Source organism: Orycteropus afer, unplaced genomic scaffold (assembly GCF_000298275.1).
Source record: "Orycteropus afer afer isolate SDZICR_OR568_19922 unplaced genomic scaffold, OryAfe1.0 scaffold00487, whole genome shotgun sequence".
Taxonomy (NCBI): domain Eukaryota; kingdom Metazoa; phylum Chordata; class Mammalia; order Tubulidentata; family Orycteropodidae; genus Orycteropus; species Orycteropus afer.
Window position 1 is genome coordinate 947,441 of NW_006922074.1, and position 18,697 is coordinate 966,137.

The 18,697-nt window shown below is 42.8% G+C and overlaps 1 protein-coding gene across 1 annotated transcript in view; it reads right to left on the minus strand.

Annotated features, from left to right (window-relative positions):
- The window catches only part of ACACB (acetyl-CoA carboxylase beta), a 162,926-nt gene that overhangs the window by 104,945 nt on the left and 39,284 nt on the right, over positions 1-18,697 (minus strand). Inside the window, exons 3-12 of the mRNA XM_007954999.1 lie at positions 17,562-17,700; positions 14,582-14,691; positions 14,308-14,389; positions 12,939-13,037; positions 11,364-11,473; positions 11,148-11,258; positions 7,150-7,359; positions 6,224-6,394; positions 4,516-4,677; positions 773-936 (exon numbers count right to left, since the gene is read on the minus strand). Of these exons, the coding sequence (XP_007953190.1) occupies positions 773-936; positions 4,516-4,677; positions 6,224-6,394; positions 7,150-7,359; positions 11,148-11,258; positions 11,364-11,473; positions 12,939-13,037; positions 14,308-14,389; positions 14,582-14,691; positions 17,562-17,700 (1,358 nt within the window). The remainder of the gene's footprint in view (positions 1-772; positions 937-4,515; positions 4,678-6,223; positions 6,395-7,149; positions 7,360-11,147; positions 11,259-11,363; positions 11,474-12,938; positions 13,038-14,307; positions 14,390-14,581; positions 14,692-17,561; positions 17,701-18,697) is intronic.

The window sequence follows — 18,697 nt, forward strand, 5'->3', positions numbered from 1 at the left end:
AAAGACTGTTTAGTTAGAAAGGGAACTGCTTTCTACATGCTGAGCCTTGTCAAGAAAGCAGAAATATAAGATATGAGTGTTTCAGAATTTGGAGGTGCCCTTTATGGGGTTCTCAGCTCTCAAGAAAGCATGGCAAGTATGGACATCTCTGGGCTGGGGAGACAGAGGCTGCTGTCGCAGGCCTCAGTGTGGTGAGCACTTCACAGCCACCTAGGAAATTTAAGTGTAAAATACAGCCTTAGCAAGAACTCTTTATGAGGTTTAAATTTAAAACCAAAAAAACCAAACTTACTGCCATCAAGTCGGATCTGACTCACAGTGACCCCTCCTTGGGTTTCCCACGTGCTATCACTACGAAGTAGATTGCTCAATCTTCCTACCAAGGAGTGGCTGGTAGGTCTGAACCTCCAGCCTTCTGGTTAACAGTCAAATGCCTTAGGCACTATGTCACCAGAGCTCCCTTAAATTTAAAGCAGCCCCCTTTTAAAGCTACAGTCCTTTTAAACTTCTGGTATCACCCTGAGTAATATTTGGATCTTCTTCAAGTTAGATTTCTAGCAAGTTAAGGACAAGTGACCTTGGGTAGGCTCATGGAACTTTGTGCCTCTCAAATACAAAAAGAGCACAGATTTGATTCTTGGAATTCAAGCCCAGAGTCCGTCAAATAGAGTCTGTCCTGTGACTCTCCTCCCTTGATCTCCTAAAGAGCTACTGCCTCTGAAGCCACAGGCTAACAGTTCAAAAGAAGGAAGGACAGATAATAGGTACTGACGAAATGGCCTCTTCTCGGTTCTCTCCCCAGGAGAAGCAGTGCCCAAACTGGGAGTCGGCAAACTCATGTAAGCCACCGGCTGCAGCCACACTGAAGTAACCCCACACATTCTTGCTGCTGCGGAAATTCAGTTCCTGGACCGTCCCGGAGCTCGGCTTGAAACCCTGGAGCGCAGACAGAAGCAGCAAAATAGAAGGAATCATTACTCTAGGTATTGCTGTCATCACTGTTACGCTGTCATCGAGTCAGCCTCAACTCCTGGTGACCCCACACACAATGGAATGAATGACACAGTGCCCATTCCTGCGCCCTCCCCGTGAGTTGGAGAGTGGACCACTGTGATCCCCAGGTTTTCACTGGCTGAATTTCAGAACTCCATTGCCTGGTCTTCCTAGTCTGTCATTATCTGGAAAATCCACTTGAACCTATTCCACATCTTAGCAACATGCAAGCCTCAGTGACGGACAGGTGGTGGATACACACAAAGGGCATTGCCAAGAAACAGAACATAGGTCTCCTGCATGGAAGGTGAGAATTCCACCCATGAATGCTACAAATGCTTCCACACTCTAGATACAGTCTCATCAAAATTAAGTCCCAGGAGGCGATGAAAACTTTTGGAAACAGACCATCAGGATGGTTGCACAATACAGTGAATGTAATTAACATCATGAATTACATAGTTACAGACGGTTAAGATGGATAATATTTTGTTATACGTATCTTACGACAATAAATTTTTGAAAAAAATTAACTCCTAGGAAACCCAAAAATCCCACCCTACAATCAAAGGGCTCAAGAAAGAAAAAGAACAGCAAACAAGGCCCAGTCATCTATGTTGTAAGTAAAACACGTTCATGTCTCGATAGGGGTGTCTAGTGGGTGCATCCACATGAATAATTCAAGGTATGTAATTTCTGCCTTAAAAACAACCACACTCTCTCCTCATCCTGAGCAAAGAAGAATGAAGAAAACCAAAGATTCATGGAAACAATTAGTCCAAGTGGCTGGTACACCATGCGATCTGCCACCTATATGACTATGAGACCAGAAGAACTAGATAGAGCTTGGCTACCACTGCCATCCACCTGGAGGGGGATCTACGTAGGAGATCCTGGACAGAGTGGGAGAACAATGTGGAACAAATCTCAAAATCATTTGGGAAAATAAATTAAAAAAAAGACCAGGTTTGCTGGTCTGACAGAGCCTGATGGAACCACTGAGACTATGGCCCCTAACTGCCCTTCAGATCTGGAATTGAACCCACTCCTGTGGCTTCCAGTCAAATAAAAGACAGGCATATGAGGTGAACATTTATACTAGGTAGATACACTCCTTGGAGAGAACTATCATGGGAGAATAGAAGTACTGTGTATGCACAGGGAGATAGTACAGGGGGCAGGAGTGCATGGCAGGAAGGACACAGGGAAGAAGTAACTATGGGGAGGAAGTAGGAGGGGAGCTGTTACATTGTGGGAGATTGTAGTCAATGTCATGAGACAAAGTGTATGTGAACTGCTGTATGGAAAGTGAATTTGCTTGGTAAATTTTCACCCAAATCACAATTTAAAAAAAAAAAAAAATCTGGATAGAGACCAAGGCTTATTCGTAGCACCATGGAGAGAAAGGGGAGTCATTGCTTAGGGGCCACTGGGCTTGTATTGCTGGTGGTGGCATAACTGGGAACAGGATAGTGTGATGTTTGCACAGCATGATGGATGTAATCAATGTCATGGAACTATACATGTCAAAATTGTTGAACTGGCCAAAGTTCTGTTATATATATCTTTACCAACAGAAAACAAAAAAACAATTTTGGGTCAGGGAGTAGGTGCAGATCTAAAACAGGACAATGCTGATAACTGATGGAGCTGGGTGAACGTCCTGAGGGCTCAGTGTACTATTCTGATCTTATACGGTTGACATTTTACATGTTTAACATAATGAAAGTTTAAACAAAAGTCAGCAGTAGTGACGGTGCTGGAAACAGAGTGGTGATGGTTGGTTGTACACCATAGTGGAGGCAACTCGTGTCAGTGAATTGTACATGTATAAATGGATCAAATAGCAAATGTTTTATTGTATATTTTACCACATTTTTTTTTTTAAAAAGTGGAGTATGAGTAAACATCCTGCCTTCAAGAAACTCCCATTTTGAATACTATGCAGCCCTGAAGAATAATGTAGAATCCACAAAACACCACATAACGTGGATGAACTCGGGGACATTATGCTGAGTGAAATAAGTCAATCACAGAAGGGCAAATTATATTAGTCCACTATAGTAAAAAGTCAAGAAAGGTTTATACATAGAAGGGAACTTCGTTTGTTGGTTACCAGGGATAGGAGGGGAGGGAAGGCTAAATTCCTACATATATTGGGAAAAAAAAGAAAAAAAAAACTTTTATTTGCAGGGTACTGAGTTTATGTTAATGGTGATGGAATATTTTGGAAAAGGTAGATGGCAGAACATGAAAAATGTCATCAGTGTCCCTAAGCTGTAAAATGGGGAAGTTTTTATGTTGGTGAGTGACTTGTTGTGGGTATTTTCACAATAAAAGGAAAAAAAAAAATTCTCATTTTGCTTGTCCACAAAAATCAGCTTTTTACTCACAGCAAAGACTCCAAACTGATACAGTACCATGGTTTAAAATTCTTCCATGACAATAGGGGGTGTGGGGTGGAGGGGCAACTCTCTTACTCCAAGTTTCTTTTAAATGAATATAACAAATAGTTAGGTTGCAGTACATTACAGAGTCCTGTAACAATCAACTATCGTAAGCATGGACACTGTGACAGGTGCCAGTTGATTCCTTACAATACAAGTCCAAGTCACAGGGGGATGCCCTGTAATGTGCCAGGCTCCATTTATAATGCAGCAAAAAATGTGTGAAGCCACAGAACAGAATTTCAAATTCTCATGGAATCCAGATTTCCTGAAGTCATGAAGGTTAGATGAACCCTTGAAACTACTGTTCTGAGATTATCTTTTAAACTTCAAACCAAAAATATCCCCTGAAGTCATCTTAAAACCAAACAATAGTTTAGCTTAACTAGTAAAAAAAGGTCCACCTTGAGTCTTAGGCTGTTTTAAGAACTATCTATATGGGCTCAAGGTAATCAGCAACCCACAACATAAAACAGGAGAGCCATAGGGGCAGTGGTTTTATGTTAATGCGGGAGGAAGAGCTCAGAAAAGGAGGCTGAGATGGCTACACAACTCAAAGAATGCTGTCACTGTCTCTGAATAGTGCCCGTAGAAACTGTGCAATTGGTGTATGCTTTGCTGTGTGTATATATTCTCAACAGTAACAACAAAACAAATACAATTTAGAATAGGGCCAGAAATCCAAACATCTAGCTTTTAAATCTGGCCACTCATCTTAAAGTAGGACCTCGGTGTAGTGGACAGGACATGACCTTTAGAGTCCACTGACTGAGCTCACAGTTCAGCAGGTCCCCGGTGGGAGACATGAGTCAAGTTACTTCAGCCTTCTCAGTTGTAAGCAGGAACTGCAATGCCCAGCAGCAGCGCTGTCATTACAACAAGCAGAGAGATACACGGAGGGGTTTGTGACATTACACGTCCAACACTCTGAGTCACCCCTTCCTGCGTCTCAGTTTCTTTATCTATAAACTGAGCAGTCTAGACAACAGGGTGTGTCCTCCAAGACTAACATCCAGGGTCTGCCCCAAGCTGGAAGATTTGACATGGGAAAAGCACAGGGGTCCCCATAACTTGCCTCGTCCGGGTTTTCACTGGTGATTCTGGCAGCAATGACATGGCCTCGGGCCAGGGGAGGGTTGGCAGGAGTCTCAAAAGAAATGGGTGTCACCCCCCATGGCGACTCTCCGTATAAAAGCCGGATATCCTTCAGCCGGTGCAGTGGCACGCCCATGGCAATCTAAAACCAAGAAATCCATCCACACACTGTCAGGGCCACTACACACCAGTCCCATGATGCTGAGCGCAGTGCTACATGCAATGTAGGAAGGAGCTCAAAGCATTGTTTCAGATACAGTGACACTTACTTCCTCTATGATTGTATTCTACTGTGGCCAGAGAGGCAACGAAAAGGCATGATGACTGCCCTACGGAGTTCAAAATGTAACTAGGAAGACAAGCAACATTCATGAAACAGCATCATGCCACAGCAAAATATTTATGTTCAATAAAGGCTAAGATCATTAGTGCTGTGGAAAGTGAGAAGGAGGAACTGTGTCTGGCTGGAGAGTTAAAGAAGGTTGTATGAAGGGCACAGAGAAAGCTGAGCTTGAAGAATGAGCAAAACACAGGTAATTATGGATGTCAATGTAACCAAGTGATCAACTTAAACATCAGCAATCAAGAGACAAACTGACATTCTGTGCCTCCTGATTTGATGTTCTTAGAAGGACACCCCACCACCTGTGTAATATACTGCCAAAATGTATAAGGTGAACCTAATCAGGAAGGAACAATCAGACAAATAAAATCAAAGGACATTCTGCCTGGAATTGAAATGCCAATGTTAAGAACACAAAAATAAAAAGACTGGGGAACTGTTTGAGATGAGAGAGACAAAGAGATATGACGATGAATGGCATGTGTGATCCTTGACTAGATCTTGGATTTAAAAAGAATGACAAACAGCTATAGAGACACATCCCTGTGACAACTGGGAAGCTTTTAATGTGGATGGTGTATTAGACAAACATGTGGTCTCAGTGCTATACCTCCCGAGTGTAGTAATTCTGTTGTGGTAATGGAGCAGAATACCCTTGTTCTTAGGAGATACATACACTATTCAGAGGTGAAGGATCATGAAAGTTCAATCAAACCATCTCTCAAAATGCTGAGCCAAAAAGTACATAAACAGCCATACAATGTACCTGTGCTACTAAAATTTTACACGGGAAGAACTGGGATAAAAATGTCTAAAAAGGCTTCTTAAAAAAACAACCCCGGTGCCATCAAGTTAACTCTGACTCATGGTGACCTCATGTGGTCAGAGTATAGACCTAGACACCAACAGGGTGTTCAATGGATGCGATTTTCCAGATGTGGATAGCCAGGCCTTTCCTCTGAAGTGCCTCTGGATGGTTTCAAACAGCCAACCTTCCAGTTAGTAGCTGAGCACTTAATCATTTGTGCTAACCAGGGATTCCAGGGAGCAATAATGAAAAAAAAAGTTGAAAAACACTGCTCTGGGTCTAGGAATGGGTTTTTAGGGGGTCCATGAATGCCCTGAAATTGGATATAATATACTTTTTCCAAGGAGAAGGCCCATAGCTTTTACTAGTTTCTTAAACAGCTCTATGGCCAGACAAAGGTGAGAAATCACTTAATGGAAGGTTCTCAGCTTGTGTGGCTCTCAGTGCAACTCATACATCAAGATAGTCCCTTCCCAGGGACAAACAGCCAAGGGAAAACATGGCCTCGCACCCTGGGCATGAAGTCTGTTTCCTCACCTGCAACTGCGCGGCTGGCAGGTTGACGTCGGCGATCATTTCCGTGCAGGGATGTTCCACCTGCAAGCGAGGATTCAGCTCCAAGAAATGGAAGCTGCCATCCTGACTGTAGAGATACTCAACCGTCCCAGCACTCACATAACCCACAGTCTTGGCCAGGCGCACGGCACACTACAAAGAAAGCAGGGACAGAAGGCCTTGCAAAAGGTTCCCAGCAGTGTTCTCGTGTAAGTTTAAGTGATGACTGTTACGGACGGAATATATGTTGAAGTCCTAACCCCATGCCTGTGTGTGACCTTGTTTGGAAACAGAAGTTTTCTTTTGTTATGGGAATGAGGTCATGCCAGGGTCCCACAATGAACCCTTCTGAGTGGTGTCTTATTAAAAGAACAGAATAGACGCAGATACACAGAGAAGACAGACTCCACGTGACAGTACATCGACAGTGTCACTGAACTGAACATGTAGAAACTGCTGAATTGGTGTGTTTTCCTGTGTACCTCCTCAACAACAACAACAACAAACTAAAATTCAAAAAAGAAGAAGGATACTCTACAAGTGGTCAAGGAACGCCTGGGGCTAATGACAAGGGAGAACCCTTCCCTAGAGCTGGGTCTAGAGTCCTGATGTAGACTTCTGTCTCCAGAACTGAGACAATACAGTCCTGTTCTTTAAAGCCACCACTTGTATTTCTGTTACAGCAGTAGCAGGTTACTAAGGCAACAGCCTCACCAAGTGCATACTGAGACCTGCTATGTATAAGAGCCTTTGAGTCCTCATGAAATCACCTCCATGATGGAGGGGCCCTTCTGGGACACCCACCCACCTTCCAGCAACTGTGGCTCACAGGAAGCACTGGCTGACTCTGAGTCAAAATCACTCTACCTTATAGCTGCCACCACACTCCCAAGCCCTGGGAAGCCCACCTGCTCCATGAACTCAAACACAGCCGGCAGGGCAATGGTGGCCGGGGCCTCCTCTATGATCTTCTGGTGCCGTCGCTGAATGGAGCAATCGCGGCCAAACAGAGACACGGCGTTCCCATACTGGTCGGCAAGAATCTGAACCTCCAGGTGGCGGGCATGCTGGGCCAGCTTCATGAGAAAGACAGGGGAGCCCGGGATCTCACTCTGCACCTGGGGGGAAGCAAAAGGAGCTCACTGTTCCCTGAGAAACCAGGGCTGGGGCAGGAAGTGACCTGGAAAGAGTGACGGACATCACAGTGATCTGACTGGGAGACTCTCAGTGATTTCTCTGCCCCTCTTTCACTTCATCTGCCTCAAAGACATAACATTCTCAATTCTTTCTTAAGTCAAATACTGTGAAATACATAATGTAGAAAGTAGAATTTCTCTAAAACCCCGCCTCCTAAAGACAGCATGTCATTGAGAGTTCAATACGCAACCTAAAGCAAAGGAAAATGCCTCATTTCTATGCTATTTATTATTTTAAAATAGAATGCCTAGAGCTTACACTTGGCATTGAACACACGTGGTATACGGCCAGTCCTTAATTATTTATACAAATAGTAGAGGTGATTGATCTGTAGTGTTTTCTGAGGCAAAATGAGAAAAATCAGAACATATGAGCTTTTCTTAAAGATAAATATGTCACATTTTGGTTTAAAATGCCTATTATATAAAGCAATGAAACTGTAGAGGATAATTGTAATTTTTCATGGCATCACTGAGGAAAAACAAAGAATTACTCTAAAAAAGAAAAAAAGAGTTTGGTGCACAAACTGGTTTTCTTCTACAGAAAAACACAGAACAATTCTTAAAACAAAAATGGGACCAAAACATGCCATCCTACAGCTCTCTTTTTCTCTAACTGAACACATTTCTCTCAGATCACTCTTCACGTTGGGACCTACAGACAGACTTACTTCATCCTTTTAATTGCAGGAATGCATTCCTTTCTAAGCATGACGTCTAAACCAAAAAAACCACTGCCATCAAGTCAATTCTGACTCATAGACCCTAAAAGACAGAGTAGAACTGCCTCATAAGGTTTCCAAGGCTGTAAGTCTTCACAGAAGCGGACTGCCACATCCTTCCCCTGCGGAGCAGCTAGTGGGTTCAAATTTCTGATCTTTCAGCTTAACCACTGCCCCACCAGAGCCCCTAAGGATGTCATCAAGAGATGGTTAAAGAAATCCAGGTTCACATGGAATGATTGCTAAGATAAACTGTTAAGTTAAAAAAAAAAAAAAAAAAAGTAAGTTTAAATTGAACCTATTCTTGTGGCTTCCAGCCAAACAAAAAACAGGCGTATGAGCTAAACATTTACACTAGGTGGATATACTCCCTGGAGAGATCAATCATGGGAGAACAGAAGGGCTGTGTATGCACAGGGAGACAGCTCAGGGGGCAGGAGTGCATGAAGGGAAAGATACAGGGAAGAGGTAACTGTGAGGAGGAAGTGGGAGGGGAGCTGTTGCATTGTGGGAAATTGCAGTCAATGTCATGAGACAACGTATGTGAGCTGCTGTATGGAAAGTGAATTTGCTCTGTAAACTTTCACCCAAATCACAATAAAAATTTTTTTAAAAAGTAAGCTTAAGTAATATATGGGATGATCTCACTTACGCTAAAAATAATAACATAAAATTATATGAATGTCTTTATCTAAGCCCATTTGTCAAAGTGCTGCAAAGACCCAACTGCTGGCAGTGGTTACATCTGAAAGGGGAAGGGGATTGGGAGGTGACAGTAGAAAGGAATGTCACTCTTAATATGGAACAGAAGTGTTTGAACATTTACTCTGAGAATTTTCATACTGCACTCATGTAATTAAAAGCAAAAACTTTGGAACCTGCACAAACCCTACATGCAATATAGGATCCCAGATTAGACACTGGAACAGAAAGAAGACATTAGTGAGAAAACCAGTGACATCCAAACAAAGTCTGGAGTTTAGTTACTAGAAATGTGTGGCTATTAATCTCTTAGTGGAGACATAATATGATAGAGTAACACAGCATGCTAACATGAGAGGAAAGTAGGTGAAGGGTATATGGAACGTGGTGCTACTATTGCAAGTTCCTGTAAATCTACAACTGTTTCTTTCCCTCAAAATTGATACACCCCAGTGGAGAGACCTAATACATATTGCTGACCACTATATAACTGGTGTAAGCTTTTTAGAAATTTACTGATATGCACTGGTAAACATATGTGTTCTGGTTACCTAATACCACTCTGACAGGAATATACTACAAATGGGATGGCCTTAACAAACAGGAGTTTAGTCTCTTACAGTTTGGAGGCTTTAAGTCCAAGTTCAAAGTACCAGGCTCTAGGGGCTGGGTGAAAGCCCTTCAACCTTGGGGTCCAGCTCTGCCTCCTGCTCCTGGCCCACTGGAGCTAGAGGCATTTCTTCACTCAGACAGCTGCTGGCTGCTGAGGATGAGAAGCCCAAGGTTGACAAGTCAAAAGGCACAGTTCCAATGTTACCAAACCACATGGCAGGCCATAAACTTAAGTCCATTGTTAAGTCCCAGGATCAGCAGAGCATGGCAGGCTGCTGAGCAACGACACGGCTACATGCAGGGTCCAAGCATGCCATAAGCTAGAGACCATTCCTTAAGGTTTCTGCTTAAATACAGGAAACAGACCACTTTCCCTAAGGCAGCTACTCAGCTGCTCACAGTAGATTCCATCATGGAGTTGACTGCCAGTCTCATCATGGGGAATAACTACCACCAGCTGCCCAGCCACTAAAGCAGGCCCAGCCAAGTTGACACACAAACATAACCACCACAATATGTAAAGTGTGTAATTTACTAAGTCCTTCTCCCCTAGATCTTTATCCAAAAAATAATTCAGAAGAAGGAAAAAGCTGTGTGTTTTTTATACTATTATGCACCACATGATACCATGGTATACTTGTAGCATTGTTCATCATACTGAAAATGTAAACAGTGGAAAGGTTTTGTGACAAATAACATGGTCACACACAGAATACTGTGAGATTGTCAAAATAACTGTGAGGACTGGAACAACACAGCAAAAATGTTCATGACGTACACTTTAGATTTTTTTTTTAATATAGAACACAGTTTTGTGTAGAATGAGTGCAATTGTAAAATACATATATAAACAAAGCCTAGGAGCAAAACTGTAAATATTAAACATTTGAATGAAAGGATTGTCAGTATAATTTTTTTTCTTTTTTTAACATTGTTAATGTAATAGGCATGCTGCCTTAAAATTAGAAAACCAACTATAAATATATAATTCGTTCCTACAATTAAAACTGATCATCCAGAAACTTTAAATATATTAAGACTATTAAAATTTATAAAATCTCCCATCCCTCAAATAAGTAGTATATTCTCAAATAGGTATTTTGAGCCCATAACTCTGAAATTTGAATTTATAGACATAGCTGAATTACCAGATCAAATTTTCTAATGAGGTGGTTTAGAGAATAGCACACTATCTAGCCCCTGCAAATGCCTTCCTCACCGTTATACAACAATGCTGATAGAAATAATCTAGTTGCCAACAACTGAATAAAACCAATTCCCAAATTCATGAAGGGGTCAGAGAGAGTGGGAAGGGATTGGTAGGGTCAGGGAGAGGAAAGGGGATGAACAGAGGAGCACTGGGCACTTTTAGGGCAGTGAAATCACTGTGTATGACATTGTCATGGCGGACACATGCTGTGTGTCAAAACCATGGAACTGTGCAACAGCAAGAGCAAACCCTACTGTAAATTGTGGACTTTAGCTAATAATAAATCAGTATTGCTTCATCACGTGTAACAAATGTATCACAGGAATGCACGGTGTTAATGGGAGGAGCAATGCGCAAGGAGGAGGAGGTATGTGAAAACTACTTTCTGCCCAAGTTTTCTATAAATATAAAACCACTTTAAAAAACAAAGTCTGTTTCTTAAAAAAATGACAAGAACAGCTCACTTGTCTAAAAAGCATTGGGAAGTCCTCCGCACTCTCAGCTTTCCGGATTCCCTTCCCTCCACCACCTTCCGAAGCTTTGATCATCACTGGAAAACCAATTTTTTCTGCTGCCTGGGAGCAAAGACAAACAGACCTCCTTAATGTTAGCCACTTTTCTCCAACAGCAAGACAAGTGCAAAGGTTCTGGCTCCCTGGCCCCACAGACTCTGTGCTTACCTCCAAGCCCTCATCAACATCTTTCACGCAACCATCGTTATAAATACATTCTGGGACACTGATCGTTTTGCCCTGCTGCACATCATCTTCTGCCCACTCCACCATCAGACCTGCAGTCATCAAGAAAGCAGAACCCATCCCAGAAGGGCAGAAATACCCACACCACAGCAACCACTGGGAACCCTCCACACCTAAATCACTCCAGACCTGGGCGTCTGCACCAACATGTTACAGACACAGTCCCTCACCTTCCAACAGTGGCTTTTTTTTTTTTCAAATAATGTATTTGTTACTGTTGTTGAAAATATACACAGCAATTCAACATTTTCTACATGTACAATTCAATGACACTGATTATATTCTTCAAGTTATGTGGTCATTCTTTTCCAAATCATTTCTCCCTCATTAATAAAATATTATAGCTTTTAATTGTTTTTAAGGACTGACTCAACCTGGAAGGGGAAAGAAAAGCTTAAGAAATTCAGAATGACCACATGGCCAACAATTACTTTAAAACAAATATGAGAACATAAGGAGTCAGGGAAACTAGATTAATGGAAACAGAGCAATCAGAACAGAAATAATATAACCAATATTCCTGAACAACTTGTGTAGAAATTGTTGAATGGAAACATAAACTGCTGTATAAATCTTCACCAAAAACTCAATAAAATATTATTATAATAATAGAATAAACAGATCTCAAGAGGGAAAAAAGAAATTCAGAGTGAGTCTACTAAAAACAACCATATTAGCCTGAATCCAAAAAAATCCCAACTCTAACTTATGGAGTCATTCCTATATAAATCATTATTGGCCAAAGCTCTGTAAAGATTTAAAAAAAAAAAAAAAAAAATGCTTTCCATTCCAAATTGAAAAGTCAAGTTTTAGAGGTGAAAGAAAAAAAAAAATTAACAGGAAACTCCCAAGACTATTTTCTGTTTATTTTTTTCTTTGTCCTAGAAATTCCATTTTTAGGATTTTAGCCAGAGGAAGTAACTAAACTTGTACATAGGCTTCAACTATAATATTATCAAGGCTCCATGACATTTAATATTTTTTAAATTGGTGAGGGGAGAGAAACAACCTAAACGTGGAACTAGAGGGCTGTGGGTAAACCTTGGTACATCCATATGATGTAATCCTATGCAGGCATTTTAAATGTTGTAAAGTCTATTTATTGACATAGAAAGATTTTCGTTAGTGAGAAGAAAACAAGTCATAGTTTAGTAAATACAAGATCTCTGGTGTTTTCAAGGATATGCCTAGAAAAAAAGGCTAGAAAGGTAGATACCCACATTGCAACAACTGGGTCATGTCTGACTTGTTTAACACTGGATATAGGATTATAGATGATTTTTATTTTCTTCCTTGCACTTGTCATATTTCCTAAGTTGTCTACAATGGAATTGTACCACCTGTTCAATAATTTTTTTTTAAATTTTTAATGGAAGAATAAAAAGCCAACTCCCCCCCAACCCCCTGGCATATAAACACTCACACACTCACACACACTACTCACACTAACAAGATAGGGCCAAGAAGTTCCCCAAAGTGAAGCTCAGCAACTCTTACCACTTCCACTCCAGGGTAGGGTTGGGATCTGCAGCGTCTGGGCCACGATGGTAGATGCAATCTTATCTCCCAGGGCCCACATGGCCTCACTAGGAGGGCCTGAGGGGTCAAGGACAGGAAGGAAGGCAGAATTGAGTTTGCCGGGAAACATTCTTGGGCCAAACGCTGGCCAAATGCTCAGTGGTAGGTCCAGGTGAGGAGAGGGCAACAAAGAAAAGGACTCAAGGCCCCAGCACTCAAGGAGCTTAAAACCAAGTCAGGGGAAAAAAGATCTGTTAGTCAACTACTGTTATCAGTCAACTTTTGACAAATGTGGTCTGTAAACCAGATCTGTGTTATAATCTAAGCTATTATGGAATATCCAGAATTCATTCTGGGAGCACAGCCAGAAAGCTAGACCAAGGGGCACAAGCTAGCACCTCAAAGAACTAGACCTGGGATCAAAAAAATTTTTCTGTAAAGACTCAGATAGAACATAGTTTCAGCTCTGTGGGCCTGACAGTTTCTGTCATGACAACTCAACTTTGTCAGTATAGGGAGCAATACATGCAATACATGAATGGGTGTGTCCATGTCCCAATAAAACTTTATTTATAAAAAACAGGTGGTGGGTTGGATTTGGCTTGTGGGCTATAGCTTACTGACTCCTGGGCTGACCATCAATCTCCAGATGAGCTAAAACTGAGATCTAACAAGAGGCTTGTGTGACAACTAGTCAAGAAAGCCACCCCAACTGTATTCAGAGACCACAACCACAAGTCACTAAGCAGACAGGAGGCATATCAGGTTTTGACTGTTGCTGAGCTGCTTCACACATGGGCAAGTAATGTTGCAGGGGCTCATTGCGTGACAAATGATTTCCCTAAGCCACACAAGGATGGTCAGAGATAGCAAACTATCTATACAATGTTAACTCAAACAAAAATTCTGAAACAGATGTCCTAAGGTAGTAAGTATCATCTTTCCCAGTAAGCAGCAGATATGAAGGACTCTGGTTCCAAGAGGTCAAGGGCATTCTATAGGCCCAAATATGGCCCAAGCAAAGGCCTGGCCAGATCAGAAATGTGACTGCGTACCCCCCACCCCAAACCCAGTCAGAAATCGGAACATGGCTAACATCCGAGTACCAATAGAAACAGGAGCAGAGGAGTCTGTCTGTTCCAGCACCATTCTGCTGTTATAACCACCTGAATGGCTCCTGTTTCTGCAGCTGGCCTAGCAGACATGCCTGTCAATGCCTCAACTGGCTCACTCCCCACAATGGAAGTGTGAGGTAGGAATATCAAATGCATCCCACTTGACAAAGCAAAACTAGAAAGAGGACCTTACCCAGTCAAGTTTTCCATCAACACGTGGAAACATACTCTACCTAGAAAAGCAATCCCATGCTTGTGCAGTAGCTCCGGAAGTTTGGGGTTTTCCGAAGCATGGCCCCAGCCAGCCCACACTGCCTGCAAAATGAGAGAGGTGTGAGCACAGATCTTCTGACACTGAAAGCTCTTTGCCGTGTTGTGTCAGCCCTGGATTTCAGAGTCTAGAGGAACCTGACTCCTCTACCTCCTTCAAACTGTGGGATCAAGTTGTTCTGGACCTCAGGGTCACTGTTCCCCTGTGGGCAGATGTGGGTACCCTGGCCGATCTACCTGCACAGGGATTCTCTTGGCAATATCCACGATCAGCTCCACGTTGGCATAGTTGTTGTTATTGGGCCCACCTGGGACAGGAACATACTGATCTGCCATCTTGATGTACTCTGGAAAAAGGGAGAAGGTGAGAACACAGCTGAGACATGTAAGGCAACTGCAGGACATTCTGTGAGCTGCAACTGTACACAGAACCTGAGATAACCACCATGAAGATCATGTGGCAACGACGGACAGAAGGACCTCTGTCCACACGGAAGCCTGCACACAAATAATTGTACATGAACATTTGTAACAGCACAAGTGAGAGGTGGAAAGAACCCAAATGCCCACCAACAGCTGAATGGGTAACCAAACTATAGTATAACCATACAACGGAATATTATTCAGCCATTACAAAAAGTACTGATACGCCACAAGATGGAAGAACTCTGAAAATACTGTTAGGTGAAAGAAGTCAAACACAAAAGGTGACACGCTCCATGATGTCTTTCATGTGGTACATCCAGAACAGGCAAATCCAGAAAGCAGATCTGGAGTTACCAGGGGATGGAGGGAATGATTACTTAATGGGTGTGGGATGCTGATCTGGGGTGATGAAAACTACAGGGTTAAGACTAGAGGGTTGATCAACGTTATAGATCCACTAAATGACACTGCACTGAACTGTGTACTTTAAAATGATTAAATACAAGGCTCTGGTAGCGTACTGCCTAGGGCACTTGACTGCTAACCAGAAGGCTGGTGGTTCAAATCCACCAGCCACTCCTCAGAAGGAAGGTTGGGCAATCTACTTCCATAGTGATACTGCCTTGGAAACCCAAGCAGGGGTCACTGTAAGTCAAGGCCAACTCGACGGCACATAACAACAACAACAACAGCATGTGAATTTCAACTCATTAAAAAATATTTTTCAAATGGACAACTATGTATGATAATTTGAAGAAAACTGAATATATGACTTTAATTATGTGAACATGTATGTACCTGTGGACAAGGCCTGATAGGGAACAAAAGAAGATGGAAGGAAGCTGCCAGCATGGTGTGATTAGAGGTGTTTTGTTTTTTTTTAATTTCTACTTAAACTTCATTTTAATATAGTTTTAGTATACAGTGTCTTAACTTTAAAATATTTATGTTGGAATTCTCTAAGATTCTATGAATGAACCACAATGGAACTGCAGGTACAGACAGAGGGAGAAACACAAGAGATCTGTTCCTCCTGGCCTCTCTGCCTCCAGTGGTCATCAAATGCATGTGTACTGGCCACTGTGAAGGTTCCAGAAATTACAAAGTGAGCAAGTCAGAGAAGCTCATCGAACTGGGCTGCAATGTTGAATTAGAAAAGCGAGAACACAATGCAATAGCAACAGACTGGCAGTGGTAGGAAGGAAGTACCCAGAGCTCTCTAGGAGAGAGTACAGGAGGAAGTATTTGGCTGAGATGCTGTGGTGGGGTGTGAAGGGGGGCTTGCAGCTGAGAGCTGTGGGAAAGTACCCTGAGCAGAGGGCACAGCTTAAGCCAAGGCTCTGAAAGAAGAAAGAGCCCAGCTGGCCAGCACCAGAGGGAGGTCAGAACAAGAGGCATGGGAAGGAGGGGGAGGGGCATCAGATGGAGCCAGGGACTGGCAGGGGCGGAGCCAAGTGGGGGAAGCATGATAATGCTTACGACTCAGAGAGATCAAAGTTCTAATGCCGCCTGAATCACATTTGGGTTGTGTGACTCTAGGCAAGTTATTAATATCCCAGTGCCTCGACTGTCTCATCTGTAAAACAGGGGTAGCAATAAAGCCTACCCTCACAGAAGGCTGTGAGTGACAGGCAGGGCCATGTCCCTGCCCAGTGGCTGCCCTCGGGAAGCTGAGGAACCGAGCTGAGGCTGTTGAAACTGGCTGTAGCACTGCAGGCACCAAGGAGGAGAGGACAGAACCTCAGTTCTGCGTTTGTTTTGTTTTCATTTTATTGGGAAATATACATAACAAAACATGTGTCATTTCAACCAACTCAGTGACGTTTTAATCATAATCATTCGGACCAAGTTGTGCAACAATCACTACCAGCTATTTCCAATTTTTTTCCCCATCATCCTTAAATGTGTGCCTTAAGCAGTAACTCCCCATTTCCCTGCCCCTCCTGCCCCCGGTTGGCACTAATAACTTTGGTTTCTTTGCACTTCCTTATTCTAAAGATTTCACACACATGGGATCCTATGTGTCCTTCTATGTCTGATTATCAATGTTTTCATGGTTCATCTACGTCACAGCATGTATCAGAACTTCATTTCTCATTTTTGGCTGGGTCTATTCCATTGTGTGTACACACCACATTTTGTTTCTCCATTCATCCACTGATGGACACTTAGGCTGTTTCCACCTTTTGGCTACTGTCAATAGTGGTGCGATGAGCATTGGTACACAGGTATCTCTCTGTTTGAGTCCCTGCTTTCAAGTCTTCTGGGTACAACCTAGGATAGAATTGCTGGTCATGTGCCAACTTTATGCTTAACTTTTTGAGGAACTGCCAACTACCTTCTCTGAGCTGTGTTTTTAAAAGATAACTCTGCTGCTGTGTGGATGGGATCTGTAAAGGGATAAGACTGAGGAAAAAAATAAGTTGTCCAATAGTTATTTATGAAATGATCCATTTTAATAGAAATAAGTAGGTATATAAATGAATAGAAAATTAATGAACACTTGAAATATAACACATTGATCTGTTTTTAAAAAATCTATAGGAATAGACACCAATCCACTGTGACCTTGGGCATTTCTCAAATCTGGAATTGCCACCTTGCATGGTAACTATGGGGACTTCTGTGAGACACATGGGTCGCAGAGAAGAAAGAACAAATAAATAAGGGGCTCTGGGAAGGTATCCCAGGTCCCTGCTTCAGGGCCCAGTGGGGATCTGCCTGGACAGGGAAGGTGGTGAAGGCAGGCAAGGACAGGGGCATGGCAGAGAAAGGGCTGTGGCCCACATACCTGCGTTGGCCTTGAGGTCCTCAGGGGTCACCATGACCACAAAGCGGATGGCCCGCTCGTTGCGAAACATCTCATAGGCCCACCTGCGGATGGAGCGCATGCACTTGACGGCAGCAATGCCATTGTTGGCAATGAGGACCTGGGGCAGCGAGAACAAGGAAGGAGCAAGAGCTGCACTTCTGCCCGGGCAGCAGGCTTCGTGCCACCAGGTCTCCTCAGGCTGCAGAGCCCCCCGCACGCCTGGAGGACGTCACTCTTCTTTGTATTATGATGGCCCACCACCTGCTGGCACTGGAGGTCAGGGCGCAAGAACGGATGATCAGATGAACCAATGAATGAATGACTTGTATTCCTTCGGCACCATCATGATCACCCTTAACATTTTTTTGAGTGTCAGGATGTACCAAAGGAGCCTAACTGCTAACTGGAAGGTCACCGGTTCAAACCCACCAGCTACTCTGCAGAAGAAAGATGTGGCAGTCTGCTTCCAGAAAGATTACAGCCTTAGGCGATCAATAAATGGTAGCTGCTGCTGCTGCTGCTACTGTTGTTGTTATCATTATCACCACTAAAGCAGAATGGAAGCTGACTTGGGTTCAAATCCCAGCTCTAGCACTTAATAGCTACATGATCTTAAGACAACCAATGTCAAGTTTCTGTATCCTAACTTCCCCATGACTATAGCAGGAATAATTATAACAGTATGTGACCAGATGGAATGGCAAACAAATGCAAAAAGCCTTTGTCAACAGCAACTCTCAGCAAACTATTCTCTTTTATTACTGTCATTACAGTACAGGGGTCTTCTCTCCTCTAAGAAGCTATAAATCTCAGGAGAGTAGGCCTGGGTTTTAAGCTTCCCTCCTAATAACCTAGGTGGTGCGAACAGTTTAACACACTCAGCTGCTAACCTAAGGTTAGACATTTGAGTCCACCCAGAGGTGCCTCAGAAGAAAAGCCTGGCAATCCACTTCCAAAACAATCAGCCACTAAAAACGCTATGGAATATGTGAACTGCTGTATGAAAAGTGAATTTACTCTGTAAATCTTCACCCAAATCCTAATAAAAAAAAAAAAAAAAAAAAAAACGCTATGGAGCAAAGTTACTCTGACACACACAGAGTTGCCAGGAGTGA